The 18,886-nt window shown below is 47.0% G+C and overlaps 1 protein-coding gene, 2 long non-coding RNA genes and 1 pseudogene across 3 annotated transcripts in view; 1 reads left to right on the forward strand and 3 right to left on the reverse strand.

The window, feature by feature from the left end:
* Positions 1-365: 365 nt before the first annotated feature.
* On the reverse strand, positions 366-5,734 carry LOC111817232 (annotated as a pseudogene).
* Positions 5,735-13,162: 7,428 nt separating this feature from the next.
* LOC111817238 lies at positions 13,163-13,557 on the forward strand. Its single transcript, XR_002821481.1, has 2 exons — positions 13,163-13,346; positions 13,380-13,557. It is a non-coding gene; the product is annotated as an uncharacterized LOC111817238 (long non-coding RNA).
* The window catches only part of Stard7 (StAR related lipid transfer domain containing 7), a 19,110-nt gene continuing 13,591 nt past the window's right edge, over positions 13,368-18,886 (reverse strand). Inside the window, exons 7-8 of the mRNA XM_004633158.2 lie at positions 16,474-16,558; positions 13,368-14,919 (exon numbers count right to left, since the gene is read on the reverse strand). Coding sequence (XP_004633215.1) covers positions 14,735-14,919; positions 16,474-16,558 — 270 coding nt within the window. The 3' untranslated portion in view covers positions 13,368-14,734. The remainder of the gene's footprint in view (positions 14,920-16,473; positions 16,559-18,886) is intronic.
* The window catches only part of LOC111817240, a 778-nt gene continuing 536 nt past the window's right edge, over positions 18,645-18,886 (reverse strand). The window contains exon 2 of the long non-coding RNA XR_002821484.1: positions 18,645-18,715. This is a non-coding gene — a long non-coding RNA (uncharacterized LOC111817240). The remainder of the gene's footprint in view (positions 18,716-18,886) is intronic.

Here is an 18,886-nt window from a genome sequence, read left to right on the forward strand (position 1 = left end):
CCCTGGTGGGCTGAGCTGGCCACACACACACCTCTCTCTCTCTCTCTCTCTCTCTCTCTCTCTCTCTCTCTCTCTCTCAAATAAATAAAAAAAAATTTAAAAAAAAATGGTTTTATACAATGGATGAAACAATATAAATTTAAAGCTTACAGACTAGGATCAGCTCTATCACTCATCCCTTTAAAATGTTTATTAGTCTCCAGGTGTTTCTCTCCTGAAATGTCACCTCTGACGCTTCCCATGTGGACCATGGGCTGCACGCCATCTTGGGCTGTCCTCAGAAGACCCTGTCATCAACAGGCAACAGAGTAAAAGAGGAGGCCTTTCTTTCCATTGGAAAAAGGTACAGATAGGAACAAAAGGGACTATTCAGAGGTTGTCTTCTTTCCTTGCACCTTGTGTTCTCCTTCCCTGCCGCCTTGGAAGTTGCTTTGCCCTCCAAAGCCTCTGTGGTCTCTGCTTCCAAATCCACCTCAGCTGCCTTGGCTGTCATCTCAATGCCCCAAGCCACTGTCTCAGTTACTTTTCTCTCCTAGCTGGGACAAAATACCTGACCCCCAAAATCAAGAAAGGAAAGGCTTATTTAGCTCACAGTTAGTGGAGCTTTCAGTCCATACTCGGCTGGCTCCAAGGCAGAGCAACACATGGCAGAGGGCAGCAGTTCACGGTGGTGGAAAACAGCAAAGAGCAAAGGGAGGGGCAGCAGCTCTGGCTGCGGGCAAGCCTCCCTCCTCTCCTTATATTGTATGCAGATTACCCACCCCAGGGCAGGGGTAGCACTCACACCCATAATCCCCCCACTGGATCATGAATTAATCACAAACTCTAGAAGCCATCCCACTGACTACATGAGGTTTTGGGGGGACACCTAGATACAAACCATAACAGCCACCTTTACCCTTAGGCTTGGCCCAGCCCAAGATGAGTTTCTATCAGGTTTGCTGTCTTCCATGGTCTCTTCGGTGACCCTGGTATCTTCCTCACTGTTGAAGTCTACAAATCCAAGGCCCTTGGAGGAACTGGTTTCCCACACAGCAGCCATCCTTGCTCCAATGGAGCCACCAGGTAATTCCTTTAAGGTCTCTGGTGGCTTCTTCGGGACGGAACCCTGACAAACAGGGTTTGGAGTGGCTGGCTTCTTGTGTTAGGAGACCCCTGGGTCCTTGCAACTCCAATATGCTCCTTCTGCCCTCACTTTCCCTTTTATTGCAAGAGTTCGAAGCTTCTTTAGCACCTTCACATGAAGTGAATTCCATAAACGAGTATCCTTAGATAAGTCTTCTTGGTTCTGGGATGCACTGGTGAAAGTTGTTTTCTCAGACACTTCCTGAAAAGTTTCTTCTCTTGTACTGGAGGAGTGGTAGCTTGAATACTGGGTTTTTGATCCAGTGCTCCAGCTGCTGCTCTTTCCATGTCTGTAGTCCTGCTTTTGAGCTTCCTCCCCAGGGTAGTAGAGGAAAACAGACTGCCATTAATCTCTGTTCCTTGCTTTTCTTCAAAGAAAACACTTCTGGTTTTTTGTTGCTCTCTTTTTGAGACTGGGTCTCATTATGCAGTTCAGGGTGGCTCACTTTGTAGTTCAGGCTGGTCTTGAACTGGCAACAATCCTCCGCCAGAGTGCTGGGATAACAGGCATATGCCACCATGTCTGGCTGGCTTCGGTTTTTAGTATCAGGGATAGAACTCGGGATCTTGCACTTGCCAGGCAGGCACTTTTACAGCTGAGTTATCTCCCAGGCATTGATTTAAACTCAATATAAGCCATCCCTGTACCTTTCCCATCCTTGCTGCCTCGTATGATCTCTGTGACATCTTCAAACACTTCTTTTAATTCATCCTGAGTGACTACGGTATTTTTAATTTTAACTTTAAATTTAATTTTTTTTTAAGACAGGCTCTCACTATGCAGTTTGGGCTGGCATTGTGCTCATTTTTGTAGCTACCAGGCTGATCTCTGAACTCATAGAGATCTCCATGTTTCAACCTTCTGAGTGTTAGGATTACAGACGTGCTCCACTGTGTCCAGTTCATCCTGAGTGACCTCAGAAGAGAGATTTTTGGCCAAAGTATTCTTGGATTTCCATCTTTCTTATTGTCTTTTCCTTTAGGTTTCTCTAGTTTAACTTCCTTGCCAAAGACTTAAACAGGCGCAGGGGCCTGGGGTTCAACCCTGGGCCTGCCGAGCCAGCCCCATTGAGACTGGGCATGGTGGCGTGTGCCTGTAATCCCAGCACCTGGGAGGCTGTAAACAGGCAGATCATTCTAACTCTGATCTAGTAGTGAGTCCCTGAACACCCTGTAGGCCCTTCCCTAAAATACAAAAAAAAAAAAAAAAAAAAAAGGCAAGACTTAAACAAGTGAGTTCCCAGGTCTTTCCCAGCTTTTCAGCAGATTCAAAATCTATAGAGCCAAACTTCTGACCTTTACCAATTCTAACATCCACGGTAGTGAGATCTGTTAGATTTTTTGGCAGCATGGCAGAGAAGCAGAAGCAGAAGAAGAGGATGGAAAGGGCCTTTCTTGCCATTGAGGAGGATGCAGAGAGGATCAACAGCTGCGAGGTGGGACGGAGATGGAGGGTGCTCTGACCTGCGACAGGGAGCCTGAGACTTCATAGACTTTTCCTAGGGGCGGAGTTTGAGAGGCAGGGTCAGCGACACACAAGGAGCTCATTGGAGGCTCCCTAGTGAGGTGGGAAAGGTAAAAGGAAGCTGTATCCAGGGCTGGAGTGGGGAAGGAGGAGGTGGTTATTGGGAAGATGAGCTGTTGTTTCGGGGATTCAGCCATGTTGGATCAGGGCCATGATAATTTAGCAGTTTGTTCTCGGGCTAGAACCTATCAAGATCAATTTTTAGACAAAACTTTGCTAATACCAGTTTGTTTGTTTGGGTTTTTTTTTCCTATACCAGGGTTTGAACTTAGGACCTTGCGCTTGCCAGGCAGGCGCTTATGCCACTGAACTATCTCATCAGCCCTGATGCCAGCTTTTAACTCGGGATCAGACTTGTTAGAATTCAGATTTCCAACAGAGACGGAAAGCTGTCCTTGGCTCTGTGCCTTCCACTTTCTGTCTGTGGGCCTCAGGAGCCGCCCTCTTTGCTCATTTCCTTCTTTTGTTCTCCAGGTGTTTCTCTGACAGGCTCTTTCCCCTCTTCCTCAGCCACATTCTCAGCTTTTACAAGGGCAGCTTGGCAGGAGCTTTCTCTCCTCTAGGTGGTGTGGTCTCCACAGCTTCTTCAGCGTTCTCTTCCCCACTGTCTTCCTCATCGATGTCTTCCTTCTTGGCGTGTTTTTGCCGTCCTTCTCCCCTTTGCTGGAGGAACGGCATCCTTCTTGCCTGGGACTTGTGCCACAGCTTTCCCTAGCATGGCTTCCTGCTTGCCAGGTGCTGCAGCTGGCTTGGCAGGTGTCACTGTTTTCTTGGCGGGCGTGGCTGCCGCCAGGTTTTTGCCTCGGGTAACAGCTGATCTCTTGGCAGATGTAGCCTTTTTGGTTGGGGAAACCACTACTTTTTTTGTTGAGGTCATGGCCACCTTGCTTTTTCTCTGAGGGACAATAATCTCCTCTCCACTGCTGTCGTCTTTTTTAAAAAAAAATTTAATCTCTCATTTATTTATTTGGTACAGGGTCTCGCTTCACAGCTCAGACTTGTAGTGATCCTCATGTCTCAGGCTCCCCAGCTCTGGGGGGTCACAGCATGCACCTGGTTTTGATGGTTAGCACAGCAGGCAGTACCGGGAATCAAACCTAGGTTCTTGGGCTTGCCAGGCAGACGCTTAGACCACTGTGCTATCTTCCCAGCCCTGCCGTCATCTTCTGATAGCTCATTATTATCTCCTATCTCCTTTGGGCAAGGTGCCATTTTCTTGGGGTCACTTTGGTTTTTATAGCTCTTCCTTTCTTTCTAAACCAGCCTTTTCCAGCTTTGCTATTGATAGGTTCTAGCCCTAGTATGAGTTACTGAATTACTATGGCCGTCATCTAACATGGCTGAAGCCCTAAAACAACAGCTTATCCTCCCAGAGACCACCTCCCCCTTCTTCCCCACCCCAGGCCTGGATACAATTTCCTTTCACTTTTCCCGCCCCACAAGGGAGCTCCCAGGCAGCTCCTGAGATGTGACTAACCCTGCCCCTCAAACTCCAGCCCGGCTAACGTCCGTAAATCCTCGTCCTCCCTTCATCACAGGTCAGAGGATCACCCACCTCCCTCAGATGCCCTCCTTGTCTTCAGAGTCAATAAAGGCCTCTTTTATCTGTCCTATCTCTTTGCTGTGCCATGGGAAAACGTAACCACCATAATGATGGCTTATAGGGTGCCAGGGGATGGCTCAGTGGAATAAGCGCTTCCCTGGCAAGTGCAAGGGCCTGAGTTCAATCCCCGGTTCCACAAAAAAAAAAAAAAAAAAAAAAAAAAAAGATGGCTTATGTGGCAAAGTGAATGGAGGGTGAGTGGTACAGATGAGTCCAGGAGAACTAAGTGCTGTTGACGGCAGCTGCAGGAACCGAAGACACAAGAGCGCATGCACCTGGCAGCCGGCTCCTGAATGCAACTGAACCATCCAACATAGCCGGATCTCACGAGTGGTGCCTTGGTAGGCCGTCTTTCCTTAGGCAATCAATGAGGAAACACACCAAGAAAGAGGAAGAGAAGGGACCCAGGGAACATGGCTAGGCTGAGAAGAAGTGCCATGTGGAGAAGAAAGGGCCACCATTTGCCCAGATGGCCTCAGCAGGTGTCCCCAGATGTCCATCACACGTGCTTCCCCTAAAGAGTGGCAATTCCAAGGGCTGAGAGGGTGGTGTTATATTATTGCAAGAACACAGTAAACTAAACAAATGAGAAGCCAACTCGCTCTAGCAAAACAAAGGCTTGCGTAAGGCAGGAGTCCTGGTGCCTGTCTAGTCTGTGAGTCACAATGGAAGTGTTAAACAACCCCAGCGTGATTAGCTCTGAGTACCTTGGAGACAGAATGGTTGAGGGAGCTGGGAGATCCTGATTCTAATGCGCATGTCATCTGTCCAGGGCAGATACTGGCTGTGACCAAAAGGGGAAAGGCTGGGGAGAAGGTTGCACAACTTGTTAGAACTAGTTTTTAAAAACAACTAAAAGATTGGGTGCAGTGGTTGCATGCTTGTAAAACCTATAGTAAGGAGGCTGAAGCAGGAGAATTGTTATTCAAGGCCAGCCTGGGATACACAGTGAATTCAAGCCCAACCTCAACTGCATAGTGAAACACTATAAAAAAAATAAAAAAAATAAAAAACACCCAAAAACTGTGTACATGAATGTTTGAATAAAGCTGCAAGGAAAAAGAAAACATGTGTTCATATACAAGTATAGGAAAAAAAGATATTCTCAGGCTGGCAAGATAGCTCAGCAGACTAAGAGCCTGTTTGGGCAAGCACAGGGTCTGCAGTTCGATCCCCAGCACCACATTGTGCATGGCTCCAGGCCAGGTGGGCTGAGCTGGCCACTGAGACCAGGCATGGTGGTGCATGCCTGTAACCCCAGTGCTGGGGAGGCTGAAAACTGGAGGACCACTATGAGTCTGAGCTGTGTAGTGAGACCCTGTACTAAATACATTTGAAAAAAAAAAAAAAAAAAGATATTCTCCATAGAAAGCTCTTCTGGACATTACCAAGGCACAGAAGAATCCATATTTGTAATCCATGGAAAAGTTACTGGAATTCTCATACAGGAATTCTGATCTACCACTTCCAGTGCAGTGCATGGCAACAACAAAGACACTGAGGCTTATGTGTAGCTGCAGGGATCCCAAGGGTCTAGAGTCCAGCTAGAAGGGTGGCTAACCAGAACCAATGCCTCAGCCCAGGGCCTCGCCTTTTATTAATTCATGAAGAGGAGAGTGGCTTGAGGATGAGCGACTGAGTGTCTGGAATACATGAGTGCTGTAAGCTCAGCTGGGAAGGAGGCCTGAAATCACTTCTGCAACACAAGAGAGAGCTGCAGGAAGAGTCACATGCATCTCACAGTCCAGGGCAGTACCTAAGGTTTGGGGTTGGTGCTTTGGCTCGGACGTGTAATTTTTTTATGCCCTGATAAGTCATGGTCTCTTATCTCAAGGCTCAGTCTGAGCCCAGCTCACCCTCACTTCTTGTGGGCCCTGGGGGAGGGCAACGCTGATTTGTCACCTGGCTTCAAAGGCCACACATCAGCACCTGGGCTGGACCCGTTTGCATTGCTTAAAGCCAATTGAAGGGACAAGGAAAAGTCCTGGCCAGCTCTGTACATACCAACACATGGAAACAGGGTCAGGTTTAGCCAAAATGGAGACGGTTGTGCTCCTCTCAAGGAAAGTCTTCCAGGTGGTCCTTCACAATTCTCTGGGATCATACTTTTTCTCCTCTTTTCTTTCTTTTTTCCGGTACTAGTAACTGGATTCAGGTCCTTCTTAGTGAACTATAGTCCCCAGGTTCTTTTTAATATTTTTAAGACAAGATCTTAAGTTGCTAAATTGCCCAGGCTAGACTCAAACTTGTCATACTCCTGCCTCAGGCTGGGACTACAGGAGTGATACATATGCAGCTTTTCTTTAAGTTTCTTATCCATGCTTAAGCATATCGGAATCACTGGATCATCCTGGGGAAACAAAGGCTGCAGAGACAAGGATGCTATCAGCGAGGCAGGGCTGGGGCGAATATGCCGGCAGCAAGAAGACAGTCAGATCACACCAGTGGGCTGTGTGGGGATGAGGCTCTGGTGGTCAAAGGTGCCAAGCTGTCTAATTCAGCTTCTTTCAGTGTCATCTCCCTGCTGCTTTGTCCCTTTGAAGTCATCAAGCACCTATGGTCTCAGCAAGTCCATGCCAATTACAACCTTCTTGTGTGTCCCATCTGAGGCACTGAAAGGCTGTGGGTGAGCACAGCTCCAACAGGAAGATGGTGGCAGCCGGCTCCCATCTCTGACCAACAGTCCCAGCCAGATCTGGATGAGGTACTAGACTGGAAATTCCACTGCCACCAGAAAAGCGGATCAAACTGCACATTATCCCCGGCTGTCCGTCTGTCCCCCCAGAACACACCCTGGTCACCTTGTGGGAGCCCATGAATATCCCAATTGCTCAAAGGGACAAACCCCTCTTCGCAGGAACATCCTCTCCACCCACGCAGGCTGTGGTTGTCTAACCAGCTTCCTCCCGTGTATTCATCAGCTGGAGGCCCCAAGCCGCCTGCACCTGTCCTGCCAGAAGCCAGAGGCAGAGGCCCAGCCTGTGGCACTGCACTGCCCCCTGCTGCTTCATACCGAAGCTGCAGGCCGGTGGCAGGCGGACGTCTTTCAGGGCTGAGACAGCAGCTTCCTGACATTTATTTTGCAAATATTTTTTCTGAATTAGATTTTCTACAGGTCTCTCCATGCTACAGGTTGAACTGTATTCCCCCAAAATTCATGTTTTGAAGATTTAACCTCCAGTATCCTAAAATGGGACCTAATTTAGAGAGTACCTTGGCACAAAGACGCGGTCATCCTGGAAGACTGATGTTCTTACAAAAAGCCGAATTTGAACAAGGCACATACACTAGAGCTCCAAAGGCAGACAGCAGATGATACTTCTCGAGCCAAGGGTTACAGAACACTGCCAGCTCTGGAGAGAAGCTGGGTGGGGAGCCTGTAATACTGTCCCTTCGGTCCTCAGAATAAACCACCAGCACCCACTTCTTGATCTCAGACCTCCACCCTCAGAACTGCATAGGAGATGGCAAAACTTTTGTCATCGAAGCCGCTCAGTCTCTGGTGCTTTGTTGGCAGCAGCTAATTATTACCTAATACATCTCTCCCAGGATGCCTTTAGAGCACTGAGGAGTATTTTTCAGGCTGCACACTGTGACCTTTAAAGACACCATCAAAATCTTTGTCAAGAAACTGTACAGTGAAACAGAAAACACGGTGGGTCCCAAAGGACTGTTGCCAGGCCCAGGTATACCAGGTAAGAGCTGTGTGACGCAGGCACACCCTGAGCCTATGGGGTTCATAGATGAAAAGTCATGCCCTCCATGCCCTCTGCAGTAACTCTGGTTAGAGCAGCATTTGTTCAGTAGTGGCTGCAACCTTCGTTACAGATACGCAGCATCCTGAATGGGCCCCAAGTCCAAACAGGCAGCAAACAGAAAACCCATCTGGCCGTCCAGGTGCTCACTGACGGGCTCAGGGAGGTAACGGGCAATACAGAGAGTGGATACTGCCCAGCTGCTGTCACCGCAGGCCCCGCCACCCTGGGCTCCCATGTTCCAGTCACTAACAGCAGCACTGGCCCTGGTCTGGCTCTCAAGGACTGACCCAAGCTGCAGGCCCATTTCTTGAAGCATTTGCATTATAAATGTATGTTTCTCTGGGCAGGTGGAGAGGCCAAGCCCCACCAAGGCTGATCTCTGTCCTGATGGATCTCTGAGCCCAGAAGACTAAAGGTCAAGGTCAAGCTGAAGGAAGGTAGGCCACTCAGGGCCAGGCACACTACAGTCACTAGGGGATCCTGACCCAGCCCCAAAGCTTCAACATGATTTGCCACTTCTGCCTTTTTTGGTGGACAGGAAGCCTGTGACACTTTAAAAGAGGAAATTAGGTTGAGAAGTTCAAATAGTTATGTTCTTTGTTCCTCTCCCATCACTCCTACTTTTCAAATGAGTCCTGATGGCCAGCTGTGGAACCACAGCCCAGGTGACTCCAGAGCTCCCAGATAGGAACCGAAGGGATGCTGGCACTCGTGTTAATAGCGCTTGTGCTCGAGAGGTCAGAGCAGGTGAGAGAAACACCGGATGCGTGATGTTCAGAAAATAGTAGCAGGATGAAGAGGAAAAAGACATATATAAACAAGAGACACAAGGAGCCAGAAATGAGGGCAAAAATAAAGAAGCTGGAGTAACCAGCCCTTGGCACAGGGCCACAGAGGGTGGAGCCTGAAGCAACAGGCACAGTTTTGGGGAACAGAAGCCGGCCACATATCAGGGTTGCCAAGTCCTTAGGGCTCCCAAAGATGGGGGAGCCCAGAATTACAGATACTGGTTTGATGTAGGTAACAAGTAAAATTCTAGAATATCCACTGTATTGTAGGCGATTTAGCAAAACTGCTGGCATTTTTGCTTTTTACAACTGAAACTGTCTTTAAGTGATTGAAAGATACTTTTGTCTCATTTGGCAAAGCCATCTGCTTTCAGCATTCCTACTCTCCCCTTCTTTCCACCAAAACTCCCTCAAATCTGAAGTGGGCACATAACTGCTCAAAAAGAAACTCATTTCCCAGGGGCTAGAGGTGATATGTATGTATGAGTGTATATATGATTTTTGTGGTACTGGGAATCAATCTCTGGACCTTGCGCTTGCGAGGCAGGCACTGAAGGCTGTAGAGCTGTCTCCCCAGCCCTGGAGGTGGTCTTTAGACCAAGATGGAGGCCAAGATGCTGTACAGCCTGGGGTGTGACCTCAGAGAGGAGACCTTTGCCCCTGCCTCGCTGTCCCCACTGGGGAACCAGACATGATGGCAGGCCATGGAAGAGGCCCTGGGGGCACTGAGAGCACAGCTGTCTCACCTTCCAGGGGGCAGAGGGGACACATTTGAAGAAAGACAGGGTCACGCTGTTCCCATACAGAAATAGAGAGCAAATAAGACAGCAAAACTGTCCTGAGTGCTCTGTCTCAGTACCTGTGCAAATACATGAGCCTTGCACATAGATATGAACTGGGTGTGTGTGTGTGTATGTGTGTGTGTGTGTGTGTGTGTGGTGTGGTGTGTGGTGTGTGCCTGAGTACTGGAATTTGTAACTTTGAGAAAACTCACAAATAAAATTCATGGCCCAGAAACATTGAAAATAAATGTATAAACATATGTATTTATATTTACTACTATAAAATACACGTTATAAAGGTAAGTTATCAAAACCTCCACACACATAGTACATATGACATCACTCATAGTACATATGACATCACTTGATATACCAAAAGGTATCGATGTAGTATTAAATCACAGCTGCAAAAAACCAGTGGTTGTAACACTGTCACAACTCTGCTGCCATCTCCTGTTGCCACTGGGAGGCTCCCATGTTGAATTTGCCTAAAATGCCCTGTGACCTTGGTCTCTAAGGTATCTCTCCAGGAAATGGTGTACTGTAAAAAGTGACCTCTTGGGGCCGGGGAGATAGCTCAGTAGAATAAGTGCTTGCCTGGCAAGTGTAAGAGCATGAGTTCAATTCCTGGTTCTGGAAAAAAAAAAAAAAAGTGACCTCTTACAGTCCTTGCAGATTTTCACCATAGTGATACATATGACATGCAAAACCCATGTTCATCAGCTCTGCTATCCATGGGGCTTCTGGCCAACAGCAGGCTATTAAGTTTTAGGGGAATCAAGTTACATGTGGGTTTTGAACTGCATCAGAGCCAGTGCCCCTAACCCTTGAGTTGTTCAATGTCAACTGTACCAATATTAATTTTCTCAGCAACGCTACCAGGTAAACACTCCTTTTACAAATGATAAAAAGACATAGGTCCACCACCTTGTGCAAGGTCAGCTCTCAGCTCCTGCTTCCTAGCCTGGACTTCCAACCACTTCCCCAACAATACACATTTGGGTCTTGGAACTTTTAAAACACAGCATGCTCTGGTCCTGCCCCTTGAGATCCAGGGGGATGTGAGGAGCAAGCAGGAGCAGGAGGAGCACAGAGGCACCTCATTCTTACTGCACCGTGGTTTCTATTCCTTGGGGTGAACACAATCCTAATTCCCATTAACTTTGTGAGATTTTTTTTTTCCCTGTATTTAGAGTAGGGGGCCTGCCAAATAGCTCAGTGGATTAAAGCCCCTGCAAGCAGGCGTAGGGGCTGGGTTCGATCCCTGAGCTGCCATGCCGGCCCTGCCCCTGGGGCACACTGAGACAGTGACTGAGACTGGGCGTGGTACCCCCCACACCTGTAATCCAGCCTTGGGAGGCTGTAACAGGCAGATCACTATAAATCCAATCTAGTAGTGAGACCCTGAACACCCTGTAGACCCTTCCCTAAAATACAAAAAATATATTTAGGGCAGGGTCTTTAGGGTCTTACTATATAGATCGGACTCAGTGATCCTCTTGTTTTCAGCCACCCAAGCACTGGGATTACAGGCACAAGCCACTATGCCCAGTCTCAATCACTGTCCCAGAGTGCCCTGGGGGGGTGGGGCCGGCATGGCACACTGGGAATCAAACCCTGGCCACTGTGCTCTGCCTAAGCAGGAGCTTTAGTTTGCTGAGCTATCAAGCCAGCCCTTCCCATCAACTTTTTTTTTTTTATTTTTGGCAAAACCAGAGATTGAACTCAGGCCCTTGCGATTGCCAGGCAAGTGCTTATTCTACTGAGCCATCTCCCCAGCTCTCCCATCAACTTTGGAAACACCCAAATAGCACTACTGTTAAATGTTCACCCTCTCTAAGTGTGGTTAGGCTCTTTGGAAGTAGTTGTTGTGGACAGCTGTGGCCACAGTCATCTGTGAAGTAATTCAGTGATTCAGGCATAACTGCAGTCCAAGGTTGTTCAATGCTGTCATGGAGACAGTTTTAGATTTAGACCACTGCATCCATACACCACATTGGAGGCTTTCATTAGAAAATCATAGTTTTCATTAGAAATCATAGCTCTCGGGCTGGGGAGATAGCTCAGCTGTCTAAGAACCTGACTGGCAAGCACAAGGACCCAATTTCAATCCCCAGTACCACAGGCCACCCCCGACCAACAAAACCAGGTACGGTGGCACACACTTATAATCCCAGCACTGGAGAGGCTGAGACAGAAGGATCACAAGTCTGAGCTGTATAAAGAGACCTTGTACCAAATAAATTTTTTTTAGAAATCATAGCTCTCCAATCTTATGAAGAGCAGTTACATTCTGAGAATTTTCAGACTTCTACGTCCTACAGAGACTGATCATTTTGAAATTAAAATATTTTTAAGCCAGGGACATAGCTCAGTGGCACAAGTACTTGTCTGGCAAATGCAAGGTCCTGAGTTCAAACCCTGGTACCAAGAAAATATTTTTAGAAAATGTCACTTCAAGATACCCCTGCGTATCCTCCCATCCCCTTCTGTAACACCGTATGCACCAAAGCGTGTACATCCCGAACTTCTTAGGAGAACAACACTGGTATCTGAGCTCCTCACAGCCGCAGGCCTGAGATGCCCACGCAGGAGGCAAAGCTTCAGCGCCTGGCCCGCCAGAGCGGCGTGAGCCACACGACATTCAGTGGCTCACCCAAGCTGCCATACAAGTTGCCTGCTCCAGGGGACTGAATCCAGTCCTGTGTTCCTGAGAAAGCAATTTGCTTTAATCTACACTGCAGGTGTCTTCAGAGGTCAAAGCCAGGTCAGCATCCTGGCTCATGTCACTGCCTTTGAGCAACAAAATTACTTAATCTCGGTTTCCACTTCCTCACCTACACAAGACTGGCTACACCCACAGAGCCAGTGTGGTGATGTGGGCCTGAGGATCACCAGGCAGGGCTACACAGTGAGTTCAAAGCCAAGCTGGAATACACAGTGAGGTTCCATTTCAAAAAACTGCAAAGTATGAAGCAGAGTGTGGCACACTAAGTGCTCAGAAAGGATACCTATTGGCTGATTTGAGCTTAACGTAAAACGAAGGGAATTTGCGCATCTAAGAGACTTCAGCTTGTGTATTTCTGTCTGATCAGTCAACAAACATGTTCACCCAGGTGGTACATACAGCTAGCTCAGAGAGATGCCGCTGGTCCAAGACAGACCCAGGCTTTGGGATTTGGGAGTTCATGAAGCTCTCAGATGCGGCCAAGGTGCTCCAGCTCAAGGATGGGCAGTGCTGCCGATACTTCCTAAGCTGCACAGTGCAAACCACACGACACATCCAGGATTATGGAAAAAGTGCTTGGTGACACACAAAGACAGTGGTGGTTCTCATATGTGAACTAACACATGAAATACAAGGATCACAGACATCACCTGGGCAAAGCCAATCCACAGAGGACACGTGTGAGCCAGTAGATGAAGATGCAGAATGGGGCCAAGTGCTCATTTGGACAGGATGCACAGCATAGAGAAGGTGGCTGGTGCCAGCCTGGCCACCCCCATGCCCACTCCCCAGCACCCTCTACATCTGTGATCAGCAGGATTCCCCCACCATGAATCCGAAGACACTCTTTTGTACCAATCATTATATATTTATTCACACGTTTGATAAAAATGTTACTGTTGAGAGTGAAATCATTACAATGACAGAAGTAACTGTACACAATCAAAACGACTGTGAGACCAGGGCAAGTACAACTGCCGAGCACCCGTGCACACACAGACATATCCTTGGGCACACACCCCCGCTCACCACCACAGGTGGATACAGGGACTCTTTCCTGCTTCTGTGAGGTCCTGGGGAAGACAGGCCACCTCGTGGCAGGTCTGCTGTGCTGTACACGGACAGGGCTCCAACACTGGGACAGCAATTAGTCCTTGGCACAAAACTGAACAGGCAACGAGGTCAAGGAGGGGCTTAAATTAGTCTCTGGTTTAGATTCCTTTCTCAACACAATAAAGTAGCAAGCAGAAAAAAAGTGGAATTCGGCCATTTAAACTCCAGAACAGAGGATTTAAAACTTGATCCCTATCCTCCCAAGAGATCGCAACACGAGCACAAACAAAACCATTGAGGCCAAGCCAATACCACCTGGGAGTGACCGTATCCTGCCTTTACTTTAGCTCTGGGGAGAGGAAACACTTTGTAGAGCAATGAGGGGGTCGCATATGCCACATTCGCACTCCATCAGCATCTGGCCACAGAGCCAGCCTTCAGCTCCAAGTGTTCCGGTGGCAGTCGAGCCTCACTATTCTGTTGTTAGCCTTCCAAGGAAGATTAGACAACCCAAAGTAGGGAAAATAATACCTGAATCAAACTTTTCAGAACAGTGACTCAGGAAAAATCTCACTCCTTTTGGACACCAACATTTAAAAAATTAAATTGGATTTAAATGTGAGGCTCTAATGAGCATTCCCACTGGCCCTGTCACCATCGTTGACACAGAAGCCGCTGTCCGGGAGGGTGCAACTCCAGTGTTCCTGGCAGATGGCTCAAGTGAGGAAGGAAGCAATGACCCAGAACAGGAATCATTGCCAAGCAGTGCAGCAACACCCCTGGCTGGTTCAAGAGAACTTTGGGGTCCAGTCAAGTAGGTGGGACGTACTTTACTGGAGAATGTCTTGGTACAAACTTCATGTCCCTCAAGATAAAAGTGAGGTAAGGACAAGGCACTTGGCACGGCCACGTATCATTCACACCATTCGCACCAGGACTGTTACCAAGAGCACTGCCCATGAATCCTGCTGAGCAGCAAACCACTAGCCACCCTCTCAAGGTGACCACAGGGCTGGAGGAGGCCCAAGCGCTGCACGGCCGATAGCAGAGCTTGGAATGTCAGCGAGGGGCTCCTCAGGAGGCAAATGATCGTCCCCCTCAGCAGCCTGAGAAGCAAGGGCTGCTGAGCTCAGTGGGACACTGAATTTCAGGATGGTTGACTGAGAACAGGACAAGGCCTCCTCGGAATCCACCCTCTCTCCAACAGAGCACAGCAAGGCTCCAAATGATACCAGAAGTAGTCAGGAGACCGGTCCTGCACTGTCTTTCCAGCAGATGCCTTCCAACACTCGTGGCTCGTCTCCGTGCTGCAGATGTGGTAAGTATCCAAAACAGGCCTGGGAGTACCTTTCGCTTCTCAAGCCAGAACCCTTCAAGCATACTCAATGCGGGCCGGGCCACAGCTGCCTTCGTTCTTTCGCTCGGAGGCCTGCGCAGAGGGCTTGGCTTCGCTGCTCACTTCCAGAGGCTTTGCTGAGATGTAGTCCTTTACTTTGATCTCCATGTTCTTAGCCTTCAGGGTCGCAGTGTGCAGCTTCTCCAGGAAATCTGGCATGCCTAGGACAGACACCGAAATTCAGTTAGGCTGCTGTACAGAGGCTCAAAACTTGAAGGCCCCATCCCATGGGGCCAACTCCTCCTCACAGGGATGACAAAAGCCTGAATAACAGTATGCAAGTGACAGCTACTGCACAGAAAGTGCCTACTGTGTGCGGGTTATAAAAACCAAGGGAGGTGGGAGAGGAGGTAAAAGGGACATAGAAAGAATCGAGACATGTTGTATACTTGGACTAACTTCTCATAATGAATGTAATAGTTAGGTGGTGTCCTGTATTACCTTTTTTTTTTTTTTTTTTTTTAATTTCTAAAAACCACCTATGACCTCTGATCCCTTGAAAAGAGGAACTGTGATAAGGCCACTTAAACCCCTAAATGGTTTTATTTATTTATTTATTTATTTATTTATTTATTTAATTTATTTTGGTGAATCAGGGATTGAACTCAGGCCCTTGTGCTTGCCAGGCAAGCACTTATTCTACTGAGCTATCTTCCTGGCCCTCAAATGGCTCTTTAAAGTGATAAAAATACCACTTACCAGAGGCACAGTCAAAATAGATACCCCTTTAATTTAGGCAAATGTCAAATGGAAATACCTATTCTTCTTTTCATTCCCTCCCAGTGTAGGATACCTCATATAAAAAAAAACAGGAGAAAGAAAAAATCACAGGAGAATACTTTGTAAGACAACAAGCAAGGAGGGAAGGTGAGTTATAGCCACAACACATACAAAACCCTTGAGACCAGGGGCAGCTGCTCCCTGGTGACTGCCTCAATCACATCTCCAGGCCAGATGTTATAGTTTTCAACATCACTGGGAAAACGTGTGTATGTGTGTGCACGCACGCATGTGCGGGGGGGGGGGGGGGGTATGAGAGACTGAACCAAGGGTCTTAGCTATATCCTCAGCCATTTTTGTTTTTGGTACAGGGGATCGAACTCAGGATCTTGTGCTTGCAAGGCAGGCACTTATGCCGCTGCACTATCTCCCCAGCACCCCCAGCCCTTTTGTATCTATTTTTTATTTTTAACACAGGGTCTCACTAAATTGCCCAGGCTAAGCTCAAACTAGTGATCCTACTGCTTCAGCCTTCCATTTGTTTACTCTCCCAGGAATTACAGGCCTGCGCCACTACACCCAGTCAAGAAAAGATATTGAAAACACTAATGTAACTAGTCTCTATTTAAGGCATCCCAGCAAATGCTTTTAAAACTCCTCTTCTAGGTAAAAGTTACTGCCTGGATCCCTGTAATTCTCATCCATTCAAGTCCCACCTGGAGGCTAGAGTGAACTATAGGAGATGAGTTTCCCCAAAAGGAATCTAGTAAGAAGTCAAGTATGTATCCTTGTGCTGTCACTAAGAAGATGAAGATGAAGAAGCCAGGAGTTGTGGCACACATCTATAATCCCAGAACTGGGAGGCCGAGGCAGGAGGAGCACCCTGAGCTCGAGGCCAGCCTGAACTGGAAGCAAAACCCTGTCTCAAACAGAAGATCAAGAAAAACAAAATGCTCAACCCAGGTTTTAAGCCCTGGACACGTATCGCTACTCACCACTAGAAACCATCCAACTGACACAGTAGCGCGGAAACACAGTCTGCGGATTGTCACTGTATGTCAACATGTAGTCAAAACCATTCTGAAGAAGAAAAACAGCAAAGATGAGGGCATTTAAATTAAACACACCCCTCAGACCCAACACCAAAGAATAACCTGGGGAGGGTTCTGTGCAAAAAAAAAAAGAGTTAAACATATAAAACTTGATTCTTAGTTTTATCTTCTGAAAAGGCTGAAAAAGAATAACCTAATAGCTCTCAATAACCTTAGCAGGAAAACTGTGGTACCTAAGGGTTATTTTCCACTTTAAAGAAACCAGGTGGGGTCCAGGAAGATGGCACAGTAGAATAAGCGCTTGCCTGGCAAGCGCAAGGGCCTGAGTTCAATCCCTGGTTCTGCAAAAAAATAAAGGAAGAAAGAAAGAAACCAGGAATCCCTTAAGAAAAGCTGATTTCCAAGTTTAGAGCTAAAACTATGCAAGATTATCCTGAAACATGTAATATGAGAAAGCAAGAAAGCTTTCAGTCCTGTCAGGAAGACTTGAGCCAACAGAGGCTCCCAGCAACCAAAACTAGGATCAATATGAGAATCAGTAAGAGCAACTGTCAAATACTAAAACAAATTAATCCATTACATTGAATCTGAGTTTCCAAGGATACTTTTTTTTTTTTTTTTTTGTGGTACCAGGGATTGAACTCAGAACCTTGAGCTTGCCAGGCAAGCACTTATTCCACTGAGCTATTTCCCCAGCCCCCCAAGGATACTTCCAAAACAAAAAAACAAAAGTTATCTTTGAAGATACCTAACTGAATGAATCAACTCATTTTATTTAAAATCTGGTAAACAATGGCAACAAGTTAAACATTTACTTACAGAACAGAAACAAACTAGTTGATAAGAATATTTCTCTGACAAATTTCACTTAATACTATGACCATTCACAGAAGTAGCTCAAAGGGCCGGCCAAATAGCTCAGCAGATTAAAGCACCTGCAAGCAGGCACAGAGGTCAGGGGTTCAAACACCAGGCCTGCCAAGCTGGCCCCACCCCTGGGGCATGCTGAGATGGCAACTGACATGGGGTATGGTGGCACATACCTGTAATCCTAGCACTTGGGAGGCTGTAAACAGGCAGATCACTACGAGTCCAATCTAGTAGTGAGAACCTGAATAGCCTGTAGACCCTTCCCAAAAATACAAAAAAAAAAGGGGGTTGGGGGGCTGGGAAGCACAAGGGCCTGAGTTCAATCCCCAGTTCTGCAAAAAAAAAAAAAAAAGAAGAAGAAGAAGTAGCTTAAGAGTCTGCTGGACATTGTCACAGCTGTGCTGTTGTGTGCTCACTCACTCCAGTGTGAGAGTGTACTGTACTACAACACAGCCAGGGATTTTACTGCATTTGTGCTTGGGTTTTTTTATGCTTCACGCTATGACACTATATACATGTCAAAGGTACGTTAGACTTACTTTCTTGGACTTACAAACAAATCTGACAAATGTTCTCTGGGAATGGAATTCATTTGTAAGGTGGGACATATTGTAAAGAAATTACAAGATCAACTTAGTAATTTCTAATAAAATAATCGATACCATCTTCTATATTCACAAAGAGCCAACTAGACACTGTTTAGCTCAGAATGAAGTGATTCTGTCTAAACTAACCAACCAAACTGAAGCTCTTCTATCCTCTAATCAACCTACCTACCCAAGAAGACGGGGAAAGATCACGTTAGAGGACGCATGGACTGTGAGTACAGAACTGGCAAGGCCCAGGACAAACAAGCCTATTTGTTTCACAAACACAAATGCGAAGATATTTAAAGCCTGCATGAACAATTTTCAATGCCTGCATCTCATTTATATCCTGATTCGAATAAAACAAAAAAATTCAATCCAGCAAATTTAAGCACTGACTCAGTACACTGCTCTCTTGCAGGATCAGGCCTCACTTGACCCAGCCCCCCTTAAAGTAACCAGCCTTCAAAGGCAGCCTTATTTCTTGTTTATCTACTGAAGCCAAGGGGCTTTCAAACATTTAACCACTTCCCACTGTAAACAATCCTTGTTACCCTGCAATCTAATTCATTTCCCTTTTCACCTCTCACAAATGCGCATACATATATGTAATCAAGTTTCACAAAGTATAATTACAGTTAGTTCCTATTTTATTTGTTTAAATGATCATAATGCCCTACAGTATGTCCATCTGTAACAAGTAGCAATGTGACTTGAAAAACAGAGTTCTTGGGGCTGGAGAGATGGCTCAGTGGTCTAAAGCACCTACTTGAAACAAGCTTGGCAAAGCACAGGGACCACGGTTCGATCCCCCAGCACCACATGCCAGCCCGCCCCGCCCCCTGGTGGGCTGAGCTGGCCACACACACACACACAATAAATAAATGTAATAAATTAAA

The sequence above is a fragment of the Octodon degus genome, unplaced genomic scaffold (assembly GCF_000260255.1).
Source record: "Octodon degus isolate 3935 unplaced genomic scaffold, OctDeg1.0 scaffold00052, whole genome shotgun sequence".
NCBI lineage: Eukaryota > Metazoa > Chordata > Mammalia > Rodentia > Octodontidae > Octodon > Octodon degus.